We start from the raw sequence: 23,189 nt of genomic DNA, 5'->3' as shown, positions 1-23,189 counted from the left end.
GCTTATTAAATAGGTAGCTAGGCATGACACAGCCTGTACATCTGGCGCTGACACTCTGGCTATCACCAAGAGCTGTGGTAGCCAGTGGATGCTTCCCTGTTACATTGTCCCTGGTTTCTTGGTCACTGTGTGTAGCTCATGGCCATGTCTCCAGGGCTGTGAGACCAGTATTGGTCCTTTTCTTCCTCCCGCAAGCCCTTCTGGCCCTTGGACATTCCAGCCATGTGGAAATGCTTGAGTGTGCGGTCTACTTTAGAATTCAGACTTTGGGATTATAGATCAGGAAGAGGCCATTCAGCTGAGGCTATGTCGATATGCTTCCTCTAGAATATTTTTGTCCTTTGGATTATAAGCTATCATGATTGTCACTCCCTGATATTCCAGCCATTTCAGTAGAAAAGAAAAATCAGTGATGGTTTGATGCTTTAGTAGAATTGTAGTTCATTCCATAGAGGTGTCTGGAATCTCCCCAATAACCCATCCACACAGTCAGGAAGTAAGGCAGTAGGACCCTAATTAAGAGGCTTCATAGGCCCAGCCAGCCATGTAAGGGTCATTCCTTTCTCCAGAGCTGTAGTTCTCAATCTGTGGGTCATGACCCTTTTTGAGGGGCGGGAGTGGGGGACTGAAAGAACCCTTTCACAGGGTCACCTAAGACCATCTTACATCTCAGATATTTGAATTACAATTCACAACAGTAGCAACATTACAGTTATGAAGTAGAAACAAATAATTTATAGTGGGAGGGGTCACTACAACATGAGGAACTGTATCAAAGGGTTGAAGTGTTAGGAAGGTTGAGAACGGCTGTTCCAGAGAGCAGAAGGGTTTTTAATCCATTGTCAGGATAAAAATTCTTAGATAGGGAAACATTCTTTTATTGTTATCATCATTGACTCTATCGTATCTTACATGAATGCTTGCACCTCCATCCTGTAATTTTGCCTACTCTCAGAAAGCCCTCCAATTCTCCTCCTGTTTGGTGAAATCATCTTTCAAACATGACCCCTCCGTGAGTCTTTTTTGATTTTCTTAGTCACAGTGAACTGTTTCTTCTCCTGGATTCTCAGAGGACTTTGGTTTTTTTCTGGCTGAATTTAGCTCAGTAAAAAAAAATTTCTGTAAATTTGCATGTCTCATTCAGCAAATAGAAGTCATTTTGCTTGGACTGAATGGCCCCTAGTGTCAAGTAGGTTGTTTCAAGAGGGCCCACAAATAACTTACTGGCAGAGGGGCAAGCTGGTGAGAGACTAAAAAGTATTTTGTCCAGAGCCAGGCATGGAAATGCATGCCTGTAATTCTGGAGCTGGAGGCAAGAGGATCTGAGTTTGAGGAGAACCTGATCTAGAAAGCAAGATCCTGTCTCAAAGGATGGGGGGAAAACGTAGAAAGAGAGGGAAACAAACAAACCCCACATTGTTCAGTTAGCACATGAAAAAATATCATTTGAATTTTCCCTAAGAATTCTCATCCAATGTGTATGAGCGATTTAATAAAACCGATGGGTCTACAAACAGCAACACAGCCTTACCTAGAAATGTCATATATCTCAAAAAAAAGTACCCCACACTCTGAGGGTGTGTGGCAGGAGAGGGTATTATTGGGTCGAGGGTAGGAACTGGAAATCCCAAAGCTTATCGACCACTCACTATTGTGTTCAATTTTGTTCCCTCCAGTCATCTTGCCACTCACTCTTCACGACCTGCAGTTCACCTGTGGATAAACGGCACCAAGACAATAACAACTAAGTCCTTAACTCTTGTTTTTTCTTTAATAGACGATTATTTAAGAATAGCAGAGAACAGAGCCTGCACATTCTCTTGAAGCTGTCAAAAAAAAAAAAAAATCCCCAACCTTTTTGTACAGGGAATTAGAGTCTACAATCTCATCACCTCCTCCAGAAGTTTCGATCTAGACATACATTTGTTCAGTGAGTTGCAATTTAGCCTAGGGTGGAGTGTCAAAGTTTAAGTCCCTTTTGCTACCGGGTAACTCCAGTTCTTTGTGGTTTCTATACATAAAAGAGATGCTGATAAATTTGGGACGGGATTGCCTAATTGGACTAGTCTTCCCTTTCCCTTGACTAGTGCTTGTAACTGGGCCCCTTTAAGAGGCCAGAAATGCGTGGGCGTCGCAGCCCTATGGATCCTCTTCGATGCTCCTCCCCTGTCCGCTCGGCGAATGGTTCGCGCCGGCCTATATTAACCCGAGATCTTCCTCCCGGACGGCAATGATGTGAGGCGGGCAAGCCGGCCACTGCGCGTATGACCACAGAGGGCGCGCTGCAGACCGCCGAGCACCCCGAAGCGGAGTCGGATGCCCCCGGAGGGAAGCAATGAGGTAGCGGCAGTCCCTGGGAGCTGACAATGCGCGCGTCCTGCCTTCGGAGCCCCGCGCTACCCTGGCCAAGCCGGCTGAGCGCCAGTCCCCGGTGTCCCCTCGGAGCGAGGATGCAGTGAGCCGCGGGACTGCTGTGCCTGGCCCGCCGCGGCCAGCCGGACCACTCGGACAGCACTTAGGGCAAGCTGCTTATTCCGGGACCAGCCCAGCCGAGGGGCTCGCCCTCTCCCGCACCCACTGAGGGTGGGGAGCATCGGCTCCTGGGCGCACTGCTGTAGTTTCCGCGGCTCCTGGCCCTGGCCCAAGACTTGTGTGTGTGTCACGTTCGCTGAAAGAAGAGTTCCTGCTTATTCTCTCACCACTCCGGGTGCTTTGGCCGAGCCCCCTCCCCCGCCCCCCGCTTCTATTTATTTGCACGCACTCATATGGCTTTTTTCTAAAATATTTTCCGTTCCGCTCCCGCTCTCTTTTATTTTGTAGCTTGCCTGAGACTTTTATCCTGGTCCTCATCTGTAAAATATTCTCTCTCTCTCTCTCTCTCTCTCTCTCTCTCTCTCTCTCTCTCTCTCTCTCTCTCTCTCTCTCTCTTTCGCTCTCTCTCTCTCCCCCTCCCTCCCTCCCTCCCTCTCTCTCCTGAATATTTTTTCTTTCTAATATTATATACCCCTCTCCCACACCCGCTGCGGGGTTCTCAAGCACTATCTGGCTGCCTCCATCTCCCTGTCCCGGCTGTGCTCCCAGCTCGACTTTTATTTTCCGGGCTTGCCCGGGCCAAGCGCAGCCGGGGCTGGTGGCCCTGCGGGGCTCGCACCCCGCGCTCGGCCGCCCCCGCCCAGCCGCTCCCGGGCGTCCTCCGGAGATGCTGCCGTGGAAGAAGCACAAGTTCGAGCTGCTGGCCGAGGCGCCGCCGCGGCAGGCGTCCAAGCCTAAGGGCTACGCTGTGAGCCTGCACTACTCCGCACTTAGCTCCTTGGCTAGGGCCTGCCCGGAAGGCGCGCTCAGCCGGGTGGGCAGCATGTTTCGCTCCAAGCGCAAGAAACTGCACATCACCAGTGAGGACCCCACTTACACCGTGCTCTACCTGGGTAATGCTACCACCATCCAAGCGCGCGGCGACGGTTGCACGGACCTAGCGGTGGGCAAGATCTGGAGCAAGAGCGAGGCAGGCCGTCAAGGCACGAAGATGAAGCTGACGGTGAGCGCGCAAGGCATCCGCATGGTGCACGCCGAGGAGCGAGCGCTGCGGCGCCCGGGCCACCTCTACCTGCTGCACCGCGTCACCTACTGTGTGGCAGACGCGCGGCTGCCCAAAGTCTTCGCCTGGGTGTACCGGCATGAGCTGAAGCACAAGGCAGTAATGCTACGCTGCCACGCGGTGCTTGTATCCAAGCCGGAGAAGGCTCAGGCCATGGCCCTGCTGCTCTACCAGACGTCTGCCAACGCTCTGGCAGAGTTTAAACGTCTAAAGCGGCGGGACGATGCGCGTCACCAGCAGCAGGAGCTGGTGGGTGCACACACCATCCCTCTAGTGCCGCTGCGTAAGCTGCTCTTGCACGGACCTTGCTGTTACAAGCCGCCAGTGGAGCGCAGTCGCAGCGCTCCCAAGCTAGGCTCTATCACCGAGGACCTGCTTGGGGAACAACAGGAGGAGGAGCTGCAGGAGGAAGAAGAAGAGGAGCACCTCGAGGGCTGCCTGGAGGAGGAGGAAGAAGACCGTGCGGGGGATGGGGACCCAGCAGAGGAAGACACTGAGGCACAGAGGGCGCTGGTGGTGGCTATGCACTTGGAATGTGGGGACTTGCTGGACCCGCTGGAGAATGGCCACGAGGAGGCGTTGGGGGGCAACGAAGTTTCGCTGGGCCCCAGCTCCGGGACATCACCTCCTTTGCCGGGCTGTGCCTCCGACATGAAGGCCCAACTGTCGCAGCTTATTAGTGACCTGGGCGACCTTAGCTTTGGCAATGATGTGCGCACCCTGGAGTCCGACTTAAGGGTGACACGCCTGCTGTCGGGCGAGAGCACGGGCAGTGAGAGCTCTATCGAGGGTGGAGGCCTGGACGCCACCTCTGCCACCTCTGGCAAACCCTCTGGTCCTGCTGATGGCACCAGCCTAGATGAGCCCTACTCCGGCTAAGCTCCCAGACAACTTCTCCGTGCGCCTGGCACCCCACAGTGGCTCCCCGGCCATAGTACTATTCCCCCTAACCTCCAGGAAAGGGAAATTTATGCACTTGAGGTCCAGACCTGAGTTTGGAATTCCCAGGGGCTGCTTCTCTCCCATCTTGCCCCAGCACTTTTGGCTCTGAGATGGTTCAGGAGAGACAGGCACTACAAGCGAGAGACAGGCAGGCCCTCTGGGGTGGGTGAGACTATGGAAATGGGAGAGCTGGCTGAAGTTGGAAAAGGCGAAGGGCGGGCTAGAGGTGCCCAGCAGCCAGTTTCCTGTTTGTGAGGCAGCTGGAGCTTGGGAAGGAGGGGTAACTTCCTCTCCAGACCCCCCGACTGGGAGGCCTCTCTCTGTCATCAATATCTCATTAACAAAGTCACTCTCATAATATTGGAGGCTTTGCTGGCACTAGCTTACCTGCCCCCAGTTCTTTTGATTATGAGAGCTTGGACTGTTTACCTCAGACTAAAAACTCTTGAAAGGATGCCAAATTTCTCAAATAACTGTACTGGGGAGGGCAGGGTATGAAAGTTGTGTTTTGTTTACAGTTAAAGACATCTAATATCTAAAAAAGAAAAAAAAAAGGAATTTTCCTTTAGAAATACACACCTCCCTCCTGTCCCAAAGAGTGTACTCCATGATGCTGTGTAAAATATTTTTGCACCTTTGTGAAGTATTTTTGACTTTTTTTTGTACATAACTGTTGTTCTCAGAGCTGAATGTTTATATATCTTTTGCTGTGCAAAAGATAGCTGTAAAATGTTGTTAAGTTGTATATACAGAAATGTGTATAAAACATTTTGTTATTTTTTGAGCAGCATTGTTTTGGTTCCGTATGCATGTCAGTGGGGTGAGAATAAAGAGGAAAAGCTGTCAGAAAAACCTCTGAAAATGCTGCCCAAGATGACTGGCGGTGAGGTGTCAGGGAGTGTGTGCCTCCACCCATAGTGTGGTCCTGATGGGGCTTGGAAAGGAGATGGTGAAACCATATTTCCCATCTTCTAGAGTGCTTTGGATCAGACAATTGGGGTGTTATGTCTGGGACCAGCCTTCTGCATAGTTCATATTCTCATTGTATGTGTGGGGTTTTGCTTGTTTGTTGCTATTGAGACAGGGACTCATTCTGTAAACGCTACCTGGCCTGGAACTCCATAATATAGACCAGGCTGGCCTTGAACTCAGAGATCTACTTGCTTCTGCTTCTCAAGTGTTGGGATCAAAGATGTGAACCACTATGCTGGCATATGGATTTTTTTTCTTTAAGTGAATTTTTGGAGAGATCAGAGTAAACTCAATTGCCCACACTCTTTAGATGGGAATGGCTGTTTACTGAGTGACTCGATATGTGCTTTTTTTTTTTTTTTTTTTGGCCACCTCCCTGGGGTCAGCCTAATGATCAAGTATAAGCTTGATATATAATCTTTTTCCTCTGCAGATTGCCACAGTGCTTTGGAGACTGACTAGCACTCTAAAAGGGACTCTGTGGAGTGAGGTCTGCTTTGCTTTTCTCCCCAGAAGAAAAAAAGAAAAAAGCAAATAGAAAAGTCGTAGGTTCCAGATACCCAGGAGTGAGTCATGGTGCAGGTGGGGTTGGGGGAGACAGCATGAACAGCCTGTTTCCTTCCCTTACAGTCCAGCCTGGCTCAGTGGGAATCCATCAGAGAACAAGGCAGAGGAGCTGTTGGCTTGGTGTGGGTGTGTGCTGCGGGGTGTTCATGCTTTCTGTGTTTGTTTCTGTTATGAACTCCAACCAGATGTCTCAGGTTGGGCTACACCCAATCAGCTGGAAGTGGTAATACGATGCTGCCAAAACTGCCTTCTGCCAATCATTCTTCCCTTTGCCCTCTTGGGCCTCTTTTCCTGTGTTGCAGAAATGGATCTCACTCCTGGCCTTCCCTGGTGTCCTGAGGCCACTTTGCTTTGTTTTCTTCATAAATATGTTCTGAACAGCTAGGCCCAAGGAGCTCAAGGAGACTGGAATGCACTGGAATCAGAGAGGAAGGGAGGGTGAAATTTTCTTCCTAATTAATGGGAGTGGTTTAACAATAAGTCTATCTTTTAAAAAGAAAAGCAAAGAGGTGGGGTGGGAATTTTTTTTTAAATATTCAAATCTTCTTAAGGCCACACCTTTTAATCTTCTATTCTGACTTGGTAGCGTTCTCGTCCCCTCTGGCAGATATATATCATTGAATGAAATTTTTAAATGTCCAGTTAGAGGTCAGGAAAGACACATCCCACCCGGCTGTGACCTTCCATGTCAACACCCCCAGCAGATATCTGTGTGGGCCATTGTTCTTCTGTCCAATAGAGTTCACTTTTTTTTAACACTTGGTGTTTTTGTTTGTTTTATATTGTTTTTAATAATTTATTTAACCTTTATTTTATGTGCATTGGGGTGAAGATATCAGATCCTCTTGAACTAGAGTAACAGGCAGTTGTGAGCTGCCATGTGGGTGCTGGGTATTGAACCTGGGTCCTCTGGAAGAACAGTCAGTGCTCTTAACCGATGAGCCATCTCTCCAGCCCGTAGAGTTCACATTTCTAATCATTTCCACATTGCCCATTTCCTCTGCCGAACAAAACAGATAAAGGCGTAAGATAGTGGAGAAGATGTGGCTACTGCTTGGGAGTGGGCGCCTTCGCCGTTAGCCAGACAATGTGCCAAGTTTGGCTCTCGTCAGTGATGCATGTAGACGTGACAAAGACAGTTAAGCCACCAATAAGCACAAGGCAATTATCTCTTTTAAGTTTTTTTTTTTTTCCCTTTCGCATTTGATTTGTGAGTAGCGAGGAGGTGGTCTGAGGAGTATGAAATAAAAACTCAGATAGAAAAAGAACCAGCTTCCTTCCTCCGCAGCCTTGCCCTTCCTAACTCTTTCTCTTCTTGGCTTTTTGGCTTTTGCCACTGCTCCTCAGGGCGCTTGGCTGATGTAATTCTAGAAGAGATGCAAAGTGACACATGATTCACCTCCTGTTGTATCTCCAACTTCCAGGGATGATATCATTAGAGAAAGGAGAAATGTCTCGAATGAAAACAAAACAAAACAAAACTTCATCTGTTTCTGGTACCTGGAGGTGCTGGGATGGTGTGACAAAAGCCAACTCAGACCATGGGGTGAAAAAAAAAAAAAAAACATCCCAGAAAGGCTTAAAGTCTGGTTTAGTCATCAAGTTGACTTTTTCTTTCTTGCAAGGTGTCTGTTTCTCCTTGGTGTAGGTAACCCAGGGGTGTTTGAAATGCAGCAAGACACTGCATGCTCTTCTTCAGCTCAAGTCACGCTCCAAGTCCAACAGTGCAGCATTGACTGCATGAAACTCCAGTGACTTCTGGAGGCAGGAGAGCTTGCTGGAGAGGCGGCAGCAGCGGAGTCCCTGGGGCAGGCATTCGTCAACCTCTTTCAGTGCAAACATCCCGTGTTGGTGTCTGAAATGTGTTGTGTATGTTGAGGAGAATGAGGGAGGAGTAGGACAGTATAAAATAAACAATAGCATGACAGGCACTCTCAACTGTGATAGTTTCAGAGCACACCCACCCCACCCCCACCCGTCCATCCCCACACTGTGTCTCCTTAAGGAAAGCTCGCTCACTGCACTCCCACACCAGGCGCACAGTGGCTCTCAAACAAATTAGGAAGACTCTGGTATACTGAGAGAGCACATTTCCTTCCCAGAGGACGCAGCTGTGTTTGAGGGCTCTGCCCCTGAAAGAGAAAGAACTGTTGGGAAGAATCTAACCTTGGCACCACACTGGAGATTTCGAAACCTCACAGGAGTCATCGAAGATCACGAGAAACATAAAAATTCTATTTGGAGTGGCTTGGCCTGTTTTCTAATAGGGTTTGCTAACTTCATCAGCAGGCCCTTTCCCTCTTCGTGGCCTGCATCAGTAGTCCTAGCAACTGCTGACAGGGGGATGCTGGATAGAGCTCGATGGTGAGCGTGGACTGCAGGAGCCAGGGGCCACATCAGAAGCCTGGGAAACTATTTGCTGCTGAAGGCAGGTGGGGGCCGGGGCATGCTGTGCTTGCTGCTCCCGGCTCTGGTGGACATGGCCACATCTGGATCTGGTTTTACTGTGAGTCAGGGCTTTTCCTGTTCCTGCTGGCTCCCCTCTGTTCATAGTCCAAAGGTCCTGGCCACCATATCTTTCTGCAAGCTCTAAGGTGACCCAACTTGAGCAGCCATGGCTAGTCACCGTTTTGGTGTTTTGAATGACTAGGTGGCAGCTGTTCTTTCCTCTGCCTTCAGATACTCAATGGCACCAATGAAAGTCTTTATTTCTAACTCCCATGAGCAGTGGCCCTTTCAAGAGACTCCATCTCTGTCTCCCTCTTTATCTCTCTCTAATCCTACTTCCCTCTGTTAACACATTATTCCCACTGTACACACCTAGCTTTACCACTACAGTCTGCACCCAGTCCTGGCTTCATTTCCCATCTTTACACAGAGATGCTCAGAAATTCAATCTTCCAAAAACAAAATAAAACTCACAAATGTTAAAGGGAAAGCAAGGCAAGCATGTTGCTATCAATCATCACTACTCATGAAATTTTAGCCCCCTCTGTGACCCTGGCCCCGCATTGAAGAGATGAAGAACTTGGAATATAAAGGGTTTGTCCTGGCCAAAGCCACACAGGAAGGCCCTAGGGTCCAAGTCGTAAGACAAAGTTCTTTTACCAGCCTCTGGATAGCAGGACCTGGAAGCTTCCCCATCCTTCAAGCATATAGATGCCCATTGATTAATGTCTTTGATGTTGGTTAGCATTAACATCACTATATGTGAACGGATATGAACAATATGCACAGCGCTGGAGGGGTCAAGTGCCGGTCATCCTGAGAGGAATATTGCTGGTGGGTGGGTGGGTGGCAGGCAGTTCTCAGAGCAGCTTTGTCTGCTCTTCCACCCTTGAGAGCTGGTCTAGCCAGACCCCACCCTGGAAGAGCAGGTCTAAGGCAAGAGCGAGGAGTTCTTTCCATGGCATCACGGTTATTAATCACCTGTATCCTTCCTGCTGGGCATATGTCTTAGGCAGCTCTGATTCACTCTACAGGGCACAGAGGTTTGTATCTAGTAGGTACTCAGAAAATACTCTAAGGGAGGGAAGACGTCACTCCACTCCAGGCTAGAAGTAGAGCCTGAAAAGTCTCAAGGTCACCACCTAGGCAGAGGAATTAAGTTTCAGAGTCCCGTGTTGGGTGAGGTGGGAAGTTGTTTCCATTTCTTACTTCTACCTGAGCTTCGGTTTCCATGATTTTTCCTGTAACCTCAGCCATCTAGGGAGTGGTTCTGGCTTGGAGGACGATAGTTCATTTGGAATTGGCTTTGAAACAAATAGGTATCTTGCTTCTATTCATTATACTGCTCAAATCCTTGCCTAAGATCACTTGGCAAATTAGAACAGAATTTTGAGTCTCCCAAGTCCAGGTCTTAGACTACACACATACAGCATGGAGTACATTAATTCAGAAGCAGCTGGATTTCTGTCTGAGGAAATTTACCAAAGCCTACGTATGCCATCAAGAGCCACAAGGGCATCTGATAGCAGGGTGGTTTGGTCACAGCAGAATCTATGATCCATCTCAGCCAAGTCTACACCTAGGAACTGGCAGTCTTGGTGATCCTTCACTCTAACATCTGGCCTCTCCTCTCCAGGATCCATATCCACTTCTAACTCTGCACCACCAACAATGTATTCTTCCATGGCTGGGATTCCTGTGTGAGCCACCCATGGCTGACGAGGTCTTAGGCTCACTTCCAGGGTCCTCTGTCCTTTTTAATTCTGAGAGTTTCAAAGACCCTCAGACTCTAATCCTTTTATATTATAAATGGGGAAACTGAGCCAAGAAGGATTTTTTAAACACATGTCACAAGAAGCTCATAGTAGAACCTAGATTAGGACTCAGGGGGCAATTTCACCCCCCAGTCTCTTTCCAAGTTGTCTTACAACCCTTTTCTAGAACCCTGCAGCAGTAATGGGAGAGTCCTATGGCCTTGGGAACAAGTGTCAGCTGCATGAATCAGGGATGAGGGTGTCACCCTCCCCCAACTGCCTAAGTACCCAGTTTGGTCTCCTTAAGCTTAGTGAACATCCTGGACTCTTTCCTAATGATAGGGGATTTCAGGAACCAGGACAGGAAGAACAGGGAAGGTAGTAGAGAATGTATTGGTGCAGGGAGTTCTCCTCATAACATCACAGATGTTCTAACCCCACATGCCACATTCCTAAAGGTGCCAGGCTTGCACTGAATTAGAAAGGGGCAGTGATGTTTCCAAGGTCACATGAGTTCAAAGGAGGAGGGTGGGTAGGGCCTGCATCACACACTTTCAGTTCTGGTGCCAAGTCAGGGCTTGCAAATGATTCCCAGACACCACCTACAGACCAAGAAAACCATGAGCAGTTAGCCATAGCTGCTGATGTCTTCTCCTGAGGCGTCCCCTGAAGGGATACCCATCCTTTGTAGGCCACCTCTACTCTGTGGGGTCCTGAATGTCAGGGACAACCAGACATCTGATTTCCAGGAGAGGAGCACAAACTCTTTGGAAGAGCCACTGCTTTTGCCTAGACAAAAGCACCCTGCTTGCCCCGAAGAGATTTACAGATACACCACGTCCTGTATGGCCCATTCCCAAGTCTGAGGTAGCTCATAAGTGAAGGAACTGGCAGAGACCATGACCAGTCGGTCCCTTTAGACATGTCACACCATTGAGATTACATGACTTCAGCCAAGTGCCCTGAACCTTCCATTCCCTTCCTCTGATCCTAGCAAATGCCCAAGGTTAGCTATTAGACTGGAGGTGGGGGAGGGTGTTCCCGGGGGGGCAAGGCTGTAAGGTATACCTAAAGAGGAAATGAGTTTTTCATCTAGTTCTAGCCCTGGCTTTACACAGAACAGCTCTTTTGCCTTGGGCAACTTTCCATTGGGGCAGCTCTTCGTGTGGGATGGAAACACTAAAACCTGACAGAATATTCTTTTGATTGCTTTTGGGCTGGGAACCTAACCAGTGGATGCGTAAGTGCTGGATAAAGTGTGTATAGGGAAGGAGTGGTTGCTGCTATGACAGTCAGGTGAAATGACAATTGGCTGGAGAGCCTCTGCGGGACTCCCACATACCACACGAGTCCACAGACAGGGACAGTTTCCATGGATTGTGTTCCAGTGCCCAAGGAGGGTAAATGTGTGAAGATGAGGACACAATGAATTAAGAGTAGGAAACTGTAGGTAAGTATTAACATGACACAAGGAAAGTTTATGGGCTAACATTCCTACCAAAATGTTAGGTGCCTTCATGGGTTCTGTGCCATCTCTATACCAGTGACTTCCATCAGTTGTGGCAGCACCCCCCTGTGTTCTCTGGATGACTTTGTATTTGTTCCATGTAACAGGGTGCAGTGCCTGCATTTGATTATTGCTCCAGATCAATATTGCTGTTGTAATTAATGTCCCCCTCCTCTCTCTCCTCTCATAAATATTTGTCTCTTAGAAGTCTCTGAAATGCACACAGATTTTTTTAAAGCAATTCTGAAGAGAGACACATAGAAGTGTGGAGGGTCTGAGGTTTTTCTCGGAGACATTGTATATTGGAAAAGAGCCCATGCAAGCCCTCTTAGGATTCTTCTGTGAATATAAAACGGAGGGGGGTGCACGTGTGCACACGATCGTGCACACATGCCTGTCCACATGTGCACGCCTTGTGGGTGGGCATGGCTGGAATGATGTTCAGAACACAAGCTGTGCTGCACACTCCAGCTGCTGGGGTTGGCTCTGGTGTGAAATGGACAATGAGAACTCAGGGCAGTGAGAGCACCATGCAGATCCTCTCAGATTCCTGCCAAGAAAAACTTCAAACCACATCACCCTTTCCTCCATCATGCTCTCAGTTTCTGTTTGTTTGTTTGTTTTTAATATTAAGGAGTCCTTGAGCTGATCAAAACCCACCAGTTCCCTCTGGGAATGCTTTATATTCCCGAAGACCATAATCCCAAAAGCAGTAGATCATCAGTTGCCTCAGATTGCAGCTTGCTCGAGGCAGCCCTGTTGAGTACCCATGCCCTTGCATAATTATATGAAAGCACCTTCCATTCTCAAAATGATACTACTGCTCACCTGCAACCTTGGCTGTTTCCATCTGAGTGGGTGCAGGCCTTCATTGTTTCTGGTTCTCTCCCTCTCTGAAAGCACACTTGTAATGTGCCAAGCGTATGGCACCACTTCAACATGAAAGGAGGTATAACCAAGGAGAGGGGGAGATTATGGCTCAGAGGATAAAGACACTTGCTGCCAAGCCTGGCTACCAGAGGGTTTGTTTGTTTGTTTGTTTGTTTGTTTTGTTTTGTTTTTAGACAGAGTCTATGCATCTCAGATTAGCCTTAAACTTCCATGTATTTGGAGATGACCTTGAACTTCTGTTCCTCCTAGCTGCACCTTTGAAGTATTGAGATTATAGGCATGTAGGTATAGTTCATGCTGTACTGTGGATTGAATCTAGGGCTTTGGGTTTAGTAGCTAAGCTAGTACCACTGAGGTATTTCTCTAGCTAATTTATTTAAAAAGTTTTTTTTTGTTTCTGTTTTATTATTTTTTTTCAGGATTTCGTGTGATTCAGGTTAGCTTTGAACTCACTGTGAAGTGGATGACTGAATTTCGGAACCACATGTGGCCACTTCTGAGTGCTGTAATTATAGGTATGGGCTACCATGCCAAGTCGATGCAGAACTGGGGATCAAACAGGGATGCATCCTAGGCAAGTTCTCCTCTAGCTAAGTTGCTGGCCCTCTAGTGCTTGCTAAGGTCTTCTCCAGAAGAACGTTTAATCTCTCTCCCTCCACTTGGGTCCACTTTTTCATCCACAAACGTGGCATCTATAAACAGTATGGCAGACCCAATGAAATGGGGTAAAGGATGCTAGTTACATTAACAAGTCTCATACTTTTACTGCCTTGATATCACAAAGATTCATGTTGCATCAGATGAAGAGTTCTGGTTGCCAGGGAGTCAGCCATTCAGGAACCCGATCTCCTTCTACATTGTGGCTCTGCCATTTTCTCAGGTAAGACTCTTGTTTTTGTATATGAAGTTTTGGTAAAACATAGTTATACCTGTTCATTTGCATATTTCCTATTTTTGCTTGTGCACCACAACAGTAGTGTCTAACATTCTGTCCCTTGGCATCTTAGGGGACTTGGTTCCAGGAGTGCCTTTTGACTTCCTCACAGATAACAAAATCTGAGTCTGCTTAAGTCCTTTGTATAAATGATGTTTACTTGTGGTATAACTCAGGCATGTCCTCTAGTATACCTTAAACCATATTTGTTTTATAGTAACTATTAAAAAATTAATTCTGTGGTAGTTTATATACTCTTATTTTAATTTGCATTTTGATTGTATTATTATTATTAATTATTAATATCATTTTCCCATGGCAGACTGGATTTATAAATGTGAAGCTTTAGGATACAAAGGACCAGCAATACTGTTACTATGACTTGGGTAAGTATCTACCAAAGGTCCATGTGTAAAGCTTTGGAGGAATGCTTAGGAGGAGGCATAGTAAGAGGTCCTTAGGTCTGGGGGACAAAGTCACAAAGGGGACTGTGACACCTCAGGACTCTTCCCTTCTCTTTGCCTCCCTGTTAATGAGGTGAGTGATTTCTCTCTACCATGTCCTCCTGCCACAATGAGCTGCCTCATGACAGGCCCACGGTGATGGGGCCAATGTGGCACGGATGGGACTCTCCAAAATTGTGAACTGTGGGCTCTTCAAAATAAAATAAAATAAAATAAAATAAAAATTTTCTTTTCATGAGTTGTCTTTGGATGTTCTTCTTGTTATAGTGGCAGAAACTGAACTCACAGGACTGTGCAGCCCTCAGCCTGAAATGTTTGCTGCCCTACACTTCACATAAAAAGATTCTGACCCCTACTCCAAGACACAAGAGCTCTTTCCTCTACATCCATGCAGAGAGGCTCCTATATAGTGGTCACAGCCATTTACAAGGCTCTAACAGGTCAAGTCTGGAAGTGACACACATCGATCACTTCATCCCACATTTCCTTGGTTAGAGCGGAGAATGGAGTTGTACCTGTCAGTGCAAGGGAAGTAGTCTGTGTTCTTTAGAAGATGAGGGACGATGTCTTGGTTTGGTTTTCTATTGCTGTGATAAAGACCACACCCAAAAGCAACTTGGGGGTGAGAGTTTATCTCATCATACAGTTCAGTCCGTCGTGAAGGGAAGGCCTGATGGAAATTCACAGCAGGGATCTGGAGGCAGGAACTGAAGTGGAGGCTGTGGAGAGTGGTTTTTTTACTGGCTTGCTCTTCATGACTTGCTGAGCCTGCTTTCTTATACCCAGGGCTATCTGTCCAGGAGTGGCATCACTTACAGATGAGAACCCTCCCATATCAAGTATTAACCAAGAAAATGCCCCATGGACAAGTGTCTGTAGGCATCTTGGTGGATGCATTGGTGGAGGCATTGTTCCAACTGAGGTTCTTTTTCCCAGTTCTAGCATGCCTCAAGTTGACAACAACAACAACAGCAACAAACAAAACCAGGACAGAAAGGGATGTGGAGAAGAGAGGTACAGACAGAGTCTATGCCATACTGAAAGGGGTCATGGCTAACCATTGCAAGTCTGTTCATATGCTCACATTTTAATCTAGAAAGATAGGACTTTAATCAGCCCAGACACTAAAAGTGCTCCTCCTTGGCTAGGAAGACGGTTCCTTTAGTAGAGTGCCTGCTAAGCAAGCATGAGGTCCTGAATTTGGGTCATCCCCAACACCCATGTAAAAAGCCGGGCATGGTCTAATGCCTATAACCCTAGCACAGTGTCAGGGAACCGGGAAGTGGCATGTGCAAATAGGCAGATGGTTTATGTATTAAAAGGTCACAGCATTTGGAAGTTTGTGAACCACTGCCCTGAATAAATTCTACTCCCTGCCATGACCCCACATGGTGTCTGGGAAAAGTCTCATCACTGGGCCGTGGCTGTAGCTCAGTGCCGGAGTGCTTGCTTAGTATCCTCAAGGCTCCATGTTCAATTTCCAGTACTGTGGAGCTCACTGCCTCCAGTCAGAAGCAGCTCTACTAACCCGATGACTCTCCACAACTGCCTGGAGGATGCATAAGACTTTTTGTATAGTTATGCATCACTTAATGGTAGTGTCAGGAGATTTTTGTCATTGTTTTAGCATACCTACACAAACCCAGGTGTCTATACTGTCACTTGTAAATGTGCCTGGTCACTAACCAAAACATCATTATCTGGTGCATTTGACCATACTATGCTGTGTTGGTTGGATTTTTGTTTTGTTTATTAGCATATAGTAACACCAGCTTGAAAATAAACCACACAATATGCTTTAGGAATACCTTGATTTAGTGTGGCATTTTTTGATATGCTTAGGGTTCCTAAAAGGATATCTGGGAAATTGACTAATGAAGGGATTTTCGTTATTATCTTTTGATAACTTCAGTGATGAATCTGTAAATAGTTGAAATTAAGGTATCATTATCAAGAAAAAAGAAGACAAAAAGAAAGTGAGAAAGAAAAGAATAAAGAAAGTCAAGTAAACAAGCTGTGTGAACTTGAAACCCAGAAGGGAAGCACACTAGCAATTCAGAGGCTGTTTGCAGTCCCCTCTGCAAGTCCCAAGTGACACAATTCTGAGGTGTCCGTCTCATAATCATTCATAAATAGGAAGGCATTGTTTAATTCAAAGGAAACCATGAACAGAAGCCCTATCTCATAGAATCGCCAGGCTAAGGCTGTGACTCAGCATGATGGAGGGAAACAAAGGATGTCAGAGAGGGATTCTGACTGCTGTTGTCTTCTCTGTTTCATCCAATTCCTGCTGCAACCACAATGTCCCAAGACAGAGTTTTTCTTGGGAACTTGTGATATTAAAGGCTGGATCCTGCAGTCAGAGATCCTCACATCCATACCCCTGTCCTGAGGAAGTCACTTTTCTGTGTGCATGGTACATTTGACCTAACACAGCAATGCTCTCAGCTAACTTCTCTCTGATGTTCATAGCCATCTAGTGAGTCGCCCAGCCAGGGGAGAATGAATAACTCAGCTTTTGGGTAAAAGACCTAGGGAGTAAAGAATGGAGGGCAGCAGAAAGGGCTTCACACAGCAAAGTACTGCTGACTTCAGAGCCAGGCTTGGAGTCCAAGACTCCTGCTTCTAAGTGTTCAATTGGAGGAAATGGCCCGATAGGAGGGATGGCTAAGGAGCACCGGGAAGATGGGGAGGGGACTAATGGGGAGGATGGCAGCTGGCAAGTACAAATGAGTGGGTAGGGTTGGGGCCATCACTTCTATTATGCGACTGTCATCAAAGTGCCCAAATAAATAAAGACTTGCAATTACAGGGAGAAGTGGGTTTGGGACTCTCCCAGCTGCAGGGCCCAGATGTTAATTAAACCTAGGATAGGTCATTATCTCTCTCCATTGGACTGAACTGAGGGATGTGGATGCAGACAGCAGGTTAAGGGCTTGCCCATATAGCTGTTAGGTGTTATTATTTCTGGGTCTTAAGAGGTACCTCACACTGGGCTTTGGGGCACAGTTGAGGGGAAAGAGGCCACACTAAGTGCTAGTCACAGAGGCCATTTCCTACTCTGACCCCAGGGCTACAGCAGGGCCTGCTTAGGCTCTGGGCATTTAACCCGTGGCTATGCTGGGGCTCATGACTTATGCCCTGGTGCTGGGGTCCCCTCCAGCCAGACCCAGTGATCCAAATGTGGATGGCAAAGACTAAATGTGAATGGCTGCATGCAAGTGACTCAGTACAGAAAACCACAATGATAGCGAAGTGTTAGGCACACAGTAGAGTGTGGGCACCCCCAGTCTAAACAGTCATTGGCCCAAATAGGGGCCTGGCTTGGGTCCTCTGCTTAGCTAATTGTTATTTCTTCAGTAGCTAGCTCATGGGCTCGGGTGGATGTAGGAGGGGAAGGAAGGGTTCATGGAGGACACACGGTAGCCTGGCGACGCCATGGAGAAGCCTGGGCTAATGGCTATTTTCTAACAGATATGGAATAATTCAATATTATGTTAATTAGTAAGGCTGTCCTAGGAGACAGCAGGCAAGAGAAATGCACATCTTTATCCATAAATTAATTTAGGAACATCGAGGGCTTTGTGTTAGATATTGTCAATGTGATTTAGGTCACAAAATGTCTGTGGGTTTGCTATCATACCATTTTCCAGCAGGCCATGTTTTAGATACAGAGAGGTTCCTGGGCTGCTGGTCAGTGGTGGCCCTGGCTAACACTGTCTGTGGTGGGGACAAAAGTAAGCCATGCTTTTTTGTTCAGGGTCTCCCATCAGCAGAGGATTCCACGTCACTACAAGATAGATACGTCACCCATGGTTTGGTCACTTGCCCATCTGCTTCTGTCTACCTGTGTAGATCAAATACCTGTATGCTAATGAAAAGCGAGATGCACAGGGATTGATATTGCAGTCTAGGCGTCAGATGACACTCCTGAAATAGTAACTACACCTCCAGTATCACCCACAAAAGCTGCCCCGATAATTGGTCTGTCTTTGGGTCTCTGCTCCTCTATGAAGCAAGACAAAGAGGGGCTCATTCCATAGCTTCAGCATAGAGTAGTGGTGGGCAATCATTTTTAGGTAAAAGCAATGCAGTGATTCAATTATATAGTCTCTGGCTTCAGTCACCCTGGGTATAGTGACGCTTAAGGACACTATAAAGATTTCCTAATCATATTTTTATTATGCTTGGAGACACAAGGATACAGGCTTCTGGGGCAGAGTATGGCCATGATCTTGAAGATCAAAGTGAGACCTGTCTTACTTCTGAATCTTGACCTTGCTTTTGAACAGCTGAATGATAGCATCAGCAAAGAGGCTTTGAAACAGCACGGTGGTGGCCTAGTTATGTTCTACCTGGGAAAGGCAAAGAGGCATGAGTTACTTTAATTCCCTTCAGCACATTTGTTAACAGGCTGACTGAACATTCAGGACAAGCCTTAGAATAAACATGCATTTAAATGGCTTTAGAATAAACACGGATTTAAATGGCCAGTCCTTGGAATAGAACTCGGGGAATTAGAGAGGAATCAGAAAACTATAGACACAGGCCCTGGCTCATGACCTGTCCATAGCTTACTTAGTCAAGGTTTAGTTCCTGTTGCTGCTTCTTTGATTTTTGTCTCTGAGATAAGGCCTACTGGACAAGCTAGGCTGGCCTAGAACTCACTATGCAGCTCAGACTCTAGGTTTTCGTGTCTCAGCCTCTCTGTCGCTAAGATGCATGCCACCGCACCTGGCCTGTGATTCCTGAGTTGGTTCAGCCATGGAAACATCGTCTACTTCAGAGAACATGCCTTTGTTATATTCTTGCTTCTCTCTTAAATTAACATTCACCATGATGTCCGTAATCATTGTAAAATTGACTCAGATAACTCAGGAACATCAATAAAACAGTATTAATATACTGTTTTAATTATGATAACTAATTAAGCATAGTTAGAGCTTACCATGGCATTTTTATTTCCATTATGTCATTTGATTGTAAATACACTTTTGAAATGGGTAGGAGTTAATTTTTATATTATTATTATTATTATTATTATTATTATTTTGAGACAATGATTTACTATGAAGACCAGGGTGGACTTGACTTTTTGGCAATTTTTCTGCCTTTAGCTAGTGTTAGGAATATAGCCATGAGCACCACACCTGGCTTTGGACAGAGATAATTATTCTTATTTACAGATTAGAAAATTAAGGCTCAGAGAGGGGTTATTGACTTAAAGTCACAGTGTCAGAGGTAGTGGTGACCTTCTTTCTGGTCACAGATTTTCTTTCTTTCTTTTTTTTTCTGATAGAGAAGCTAGCTAGAATGAGGAGACTTGCTCAGCCCTTAGTAAGTACACCAGAACTAACATGTTAAGGGCATTTTCTTGCAGTTGAGATCCAAACCATGGTCCATTTAATCAGTGACTTAAGTTTAGATGTTACTGACGAGAGAGAACTGACTACCCTCCACACTCTGGGTTAAGGTCTGGACCACAGCTTTTAACAAGAGCTTGTTTCTAGCCCATAATTATCCAATTTAAAACAATATAAGACACAGAACCTCGAGGGTGGAATTTTAACTACTGAGAGTAGGCCATTCACTCTGGAGAGACGTATAGAGAAACTGGATAGAGGGGAGGTGGTTCTAGGAGTCTGAACCATGGCAGAGGGCTCTAGATGGGCTCCCACCCCTTAGTGTCCCCCTTTCATATCCCCCTCTGAGCCACCCACATTTCTCTCTGACTTCCTAGGTAGGAGAGGACATTGACTACTTCATTGAGACCCCCTGTACCATATCATTCAGCAAGGAAACAGAGAGACTGGGGAAGTGATACTTAGCAGGGAAGGGGACAATAGTGACACACCCAGAGAAGGGAGAGAGATTTGTGACCGGGAATAAGGGATTTCCAGGCATAGGACTGCCATGGGGACATAAGCTGAAGCATGACTGATCAGAGAGGTGTGCTGGGATTAAGCGTGTGTGTGTGTGTGTGTGTGTGTGTGTGTGTGTGTGTGTGTAGATGAGAGAAGTATACAGGGGTTGGGTCATCAAGAGCTTGTATAGCTCTTATGTTTACTAACTTCAACAGCTTCATTGACTACTTTGGACACAGATGATTCTCAGAAAGGATGGTGCTGTAACATGAGATGATGGCGGGGTGTGTGTCCATGGGGCTGTGGAAGAGGGATGGAGTGAAGAGGATCTGGAGAGAAGGAGTAGAGCCTCTTGCAATGATGAAGAAGGTTGAGGCTGAAGGAGAGAGACTGTGGGTGAGAGGACTCATTCCAAGGATATTTCGTAACGGTCAAGAAGACCGGAGGATGAGAGAGGTGTTGGAAACAGGTGTAAGAACAGACCACACTTATTTCCTCATTCTGTATTCAGGGTTGTATGGTTGGCAGCTGATCAAATCATTGGTGGTGGAAGTAGTAACAACACACAAATAATGATTTCTCCCTTACGCTGATAGTTTTATGTCAACTTGACACAGGCTCTAGTCATTTGGAAGAGGCAGCTTTAACTAAGAAAATGTTCCCACCAGATGGCCTAGCCTGTGGTACATTTTCTTGATTGATGATTGATGTAGGTGTTGCCACCCCCGGGAGAGTGGGTGGCCCTGGGTACTAAAGCAGACCGATTAAGCCATGAAGAGCAAGGCAGTGAGCAGCACCCTTCCATGGCCTCTGCATCAGCTCCTGCCTCCAGGTTCCTTAGTTCCTGCCTTGATGTCTCTCAGTGATGGACTGCAGTGTAGAACTATAAGCTGAAATAAACCCATTTCCTTCCAAAGTTGCTTATGTCATGGTCTATAATGTAACAATGACCAAAATCCTCCCTTATAGAGAACTGGTTACTACACTTTTAAGAGCACACCCCAGCCAACTATCTGAAGCTGCTCCTACTATGGGTTGTTCAGAGGGCAGTGTCTTGAGGCATGAGGTCAACCTAGGACAAGGAAGGGATTAGTGAAGATGATGGGTGGGGTGGAGTAGGGGAAGGCATTGCTAGTGAACAAATCAGTGTATTGCAAAGGCACATCTTTTGCGATAACTTGGCATGGAACATGGAACATAAGTGATACTCAATAACCATTGGGGATTATTGTTACCAGGGACCTAAACCAGGTCCTCATGACTTGACAGGCTACATGCACAAATGAAGAACTCTTTGGATACTCACATGGCCCAGGGGCATCAATGAAAGAGCTTTCATGAACCAGGAGTCCATTTTGATGCAGGGCATTCTCTGAACCCAGTTGTAATGACTTATCAGTTAGTTACCTTGAGGACGACTCTCAAGTAGATCTAGATTGTTATTCAAAATGGGAGTTCCAGAGAAGATTTTCTGAAGATCACATTTCCAGTTAGAGACCTAGGTCATTGGTTGAAGTTGGAACCGTGATGAATTTTCTCCCATTAAAACAGACAAACAGCAGCAGAAACAACAAACAGCTAAAAATCTTTCAAGTAGCTAAGACAATTGTCTAGGTATTTACTATCTCATTATTTCTGTCAGTCAGAAACTCAGAAGTGACTTATTCAAGTGGACATGGTTTGGGTTCTCCATGGAATTGCAGTCAAAGTGTCAGCCAGGTCCATGATCATCTGAGTGAGGGTGGTAGGCTTGTTTCCAATGGTGCTTGCTGGTATGGTTGGCAAATTAGTTCTGGTTGAGGTATGCTGACAGAAGTATTCACTGTCTATCGATGGGGCTGCTGGAGTGTCCTCACTACCTGACAGCTGGCTCCCCACAAGTGACAATCCAAGAGACTAAGACAGACCTAAATTTTAATGCCTTTCATGGCCTAGCTGCAGAAGACATCTATCAGCATTTCCATGGTGCCAAAATAATTATACAAGAGTCATGTAGGTACAGGGGGAAGTAATACAAAAGGCAGAGATCATCAGGCACCTTCTTCAATATTAGAACTCATGCAACCTAACACAGGCAATGAGTTAAAATCAAGAGACCCCACAGTCAGGAGACATGGCTCTGCTATTTGGTAGGTAGGGATCCTGTCGAAGGCTCAGCTTTTTCATATATAAAACTGAGCCGCTGCCCTTGCCTGGTTGGTCAGCTGGTTGGTACAGTGTAGTCAGAACAAGACATTTACAATCCCAGGAAAATGACCAATCACAGATTGGAAAAAAAATCAGAAATGAAGTACCTGTGTGAAACATGTACACTTTTCCCCCTTAGTATTCTATAAATGATATAACAGCTGTTTACATAGAATTGTCATAGTAGTAGGTATTATAGATTCCCTAGAGACAATTTAAAGCACCCAAGAGGATATACGCCTGCTTACATGCAAATATGATGCTGTTTCCTAAGAGAGTATTTGATTCCCAGAAGGAAGCAGGCTAGAACTACTTCCCTCAGATACCAAGGGATGACTTTCCAGATGAAAATTATGTTGTGTGGTTTTAAAAAAGAGTAAGATAGAGCACCCCAAATTTGTGCTCATTTGCTCCTTGGTGAAGCACTGTGACCTCTGGTCCTCCTGAGAAGGCAGCTAGAGCAGCCTGGGCTCTAGACCAAGTCTCTCCAGGCTGGAGGCTTGGTTTTTCTCCTTACCAACTGAGGAACTTGGACTAGATACTAAATCCCTTTTATGCCTCAGTTTCCTGGCCCATTCCCATGGAAATGATGGCAGTCTCCAGTTCATAGGGCTGTAAGGATTCATTTAGGTAGGGCAAGCTAAGCACCATTAATGGCACTCCATGACACTCGACTGCTTGATGTAAATAACAGCTTTTGCTACAGTGTGGCCATGAAGTCTGGAAACACAGATGTTATATTGCCATGCATAATGTGATATCAACAAACCATCTATGATATTATAGCCTGCATTTCTAGACTTGGTAGCCTGTATCAGTCTCCTGTTCTCCGATGCCCATACACTTCATTGTGCCCTTCAGTTGGCTGGTGTGGGATGAAATCCTAAGCCCTCATTAGAGAGGTGAAGACCTTCATTACACTAATTAATGTTGGCCCAGCCCTGAAGCTTCCCCAGATGTGAGGCGCTGTTAACGCTGTTCTCAAGCTCATTGCTCATCCTACTGGGGCCTTTTATTACACGGACACACAGGACAGAACAGATGTCCCCATGCTACTTAGTTGG

General features: G+C 46.4%; 1 protein-coding gene across 1 annotated transcript; it reads left to right on the top strand.

The window, feature by feature from the left end:
• Positions 1 to 2,216: 2,216 nt before the first annotated feature.
• Positions 2,217 to 5,324, top strand: Fam43a (family with sequence similarity 43 member A). Its single transcript, XM_027412893.2, has one exon. The coding sequence runs from the start codon at positions 3,200 to 3,202 to the stop codon at positions 4,472 to 4,474; it is 1,275 nt and encodes a 424-aa protein (XP_027268694.1). The 5' UTR covers positions 2,217 to 3,199; the 3' UTR covers positions 4,475 to 5,324.
• Positions 5,325 to 23,189: the final 17,865 nt, after the last annotated feature.

This window comes from Cricetulus griseus, chromosome 4 (assembly GCF_003668045.3).
Source record: "Cricetulus griseus strain 17A/GY chromosome 4, alternate assembly CriGri-PICRH-1.0, whole genome shotgun sequence".
Classification (NCBI taxonomy): domain Eukaryota; kingdom Metazoa; phylum Chordata; class Mammalia; order Rodentia; family Cricetidae; genus Cricetulus; species Cricetulus griseus.
The sequence above is the reverse complement of the archived record's forward strand: the minus strand, read 5'-3'. Positions and strand labels throughout refer to the sequence as shown.

Coding starts and splice junctions, on each gene's coding strand:
- Fam43a (XM_027412893.2), top strand. CDS start 3,200: ATGCTGCCGTGGAAGAAGCACAAGTTCGAGCTGCTGGCCGAGGCGCCG.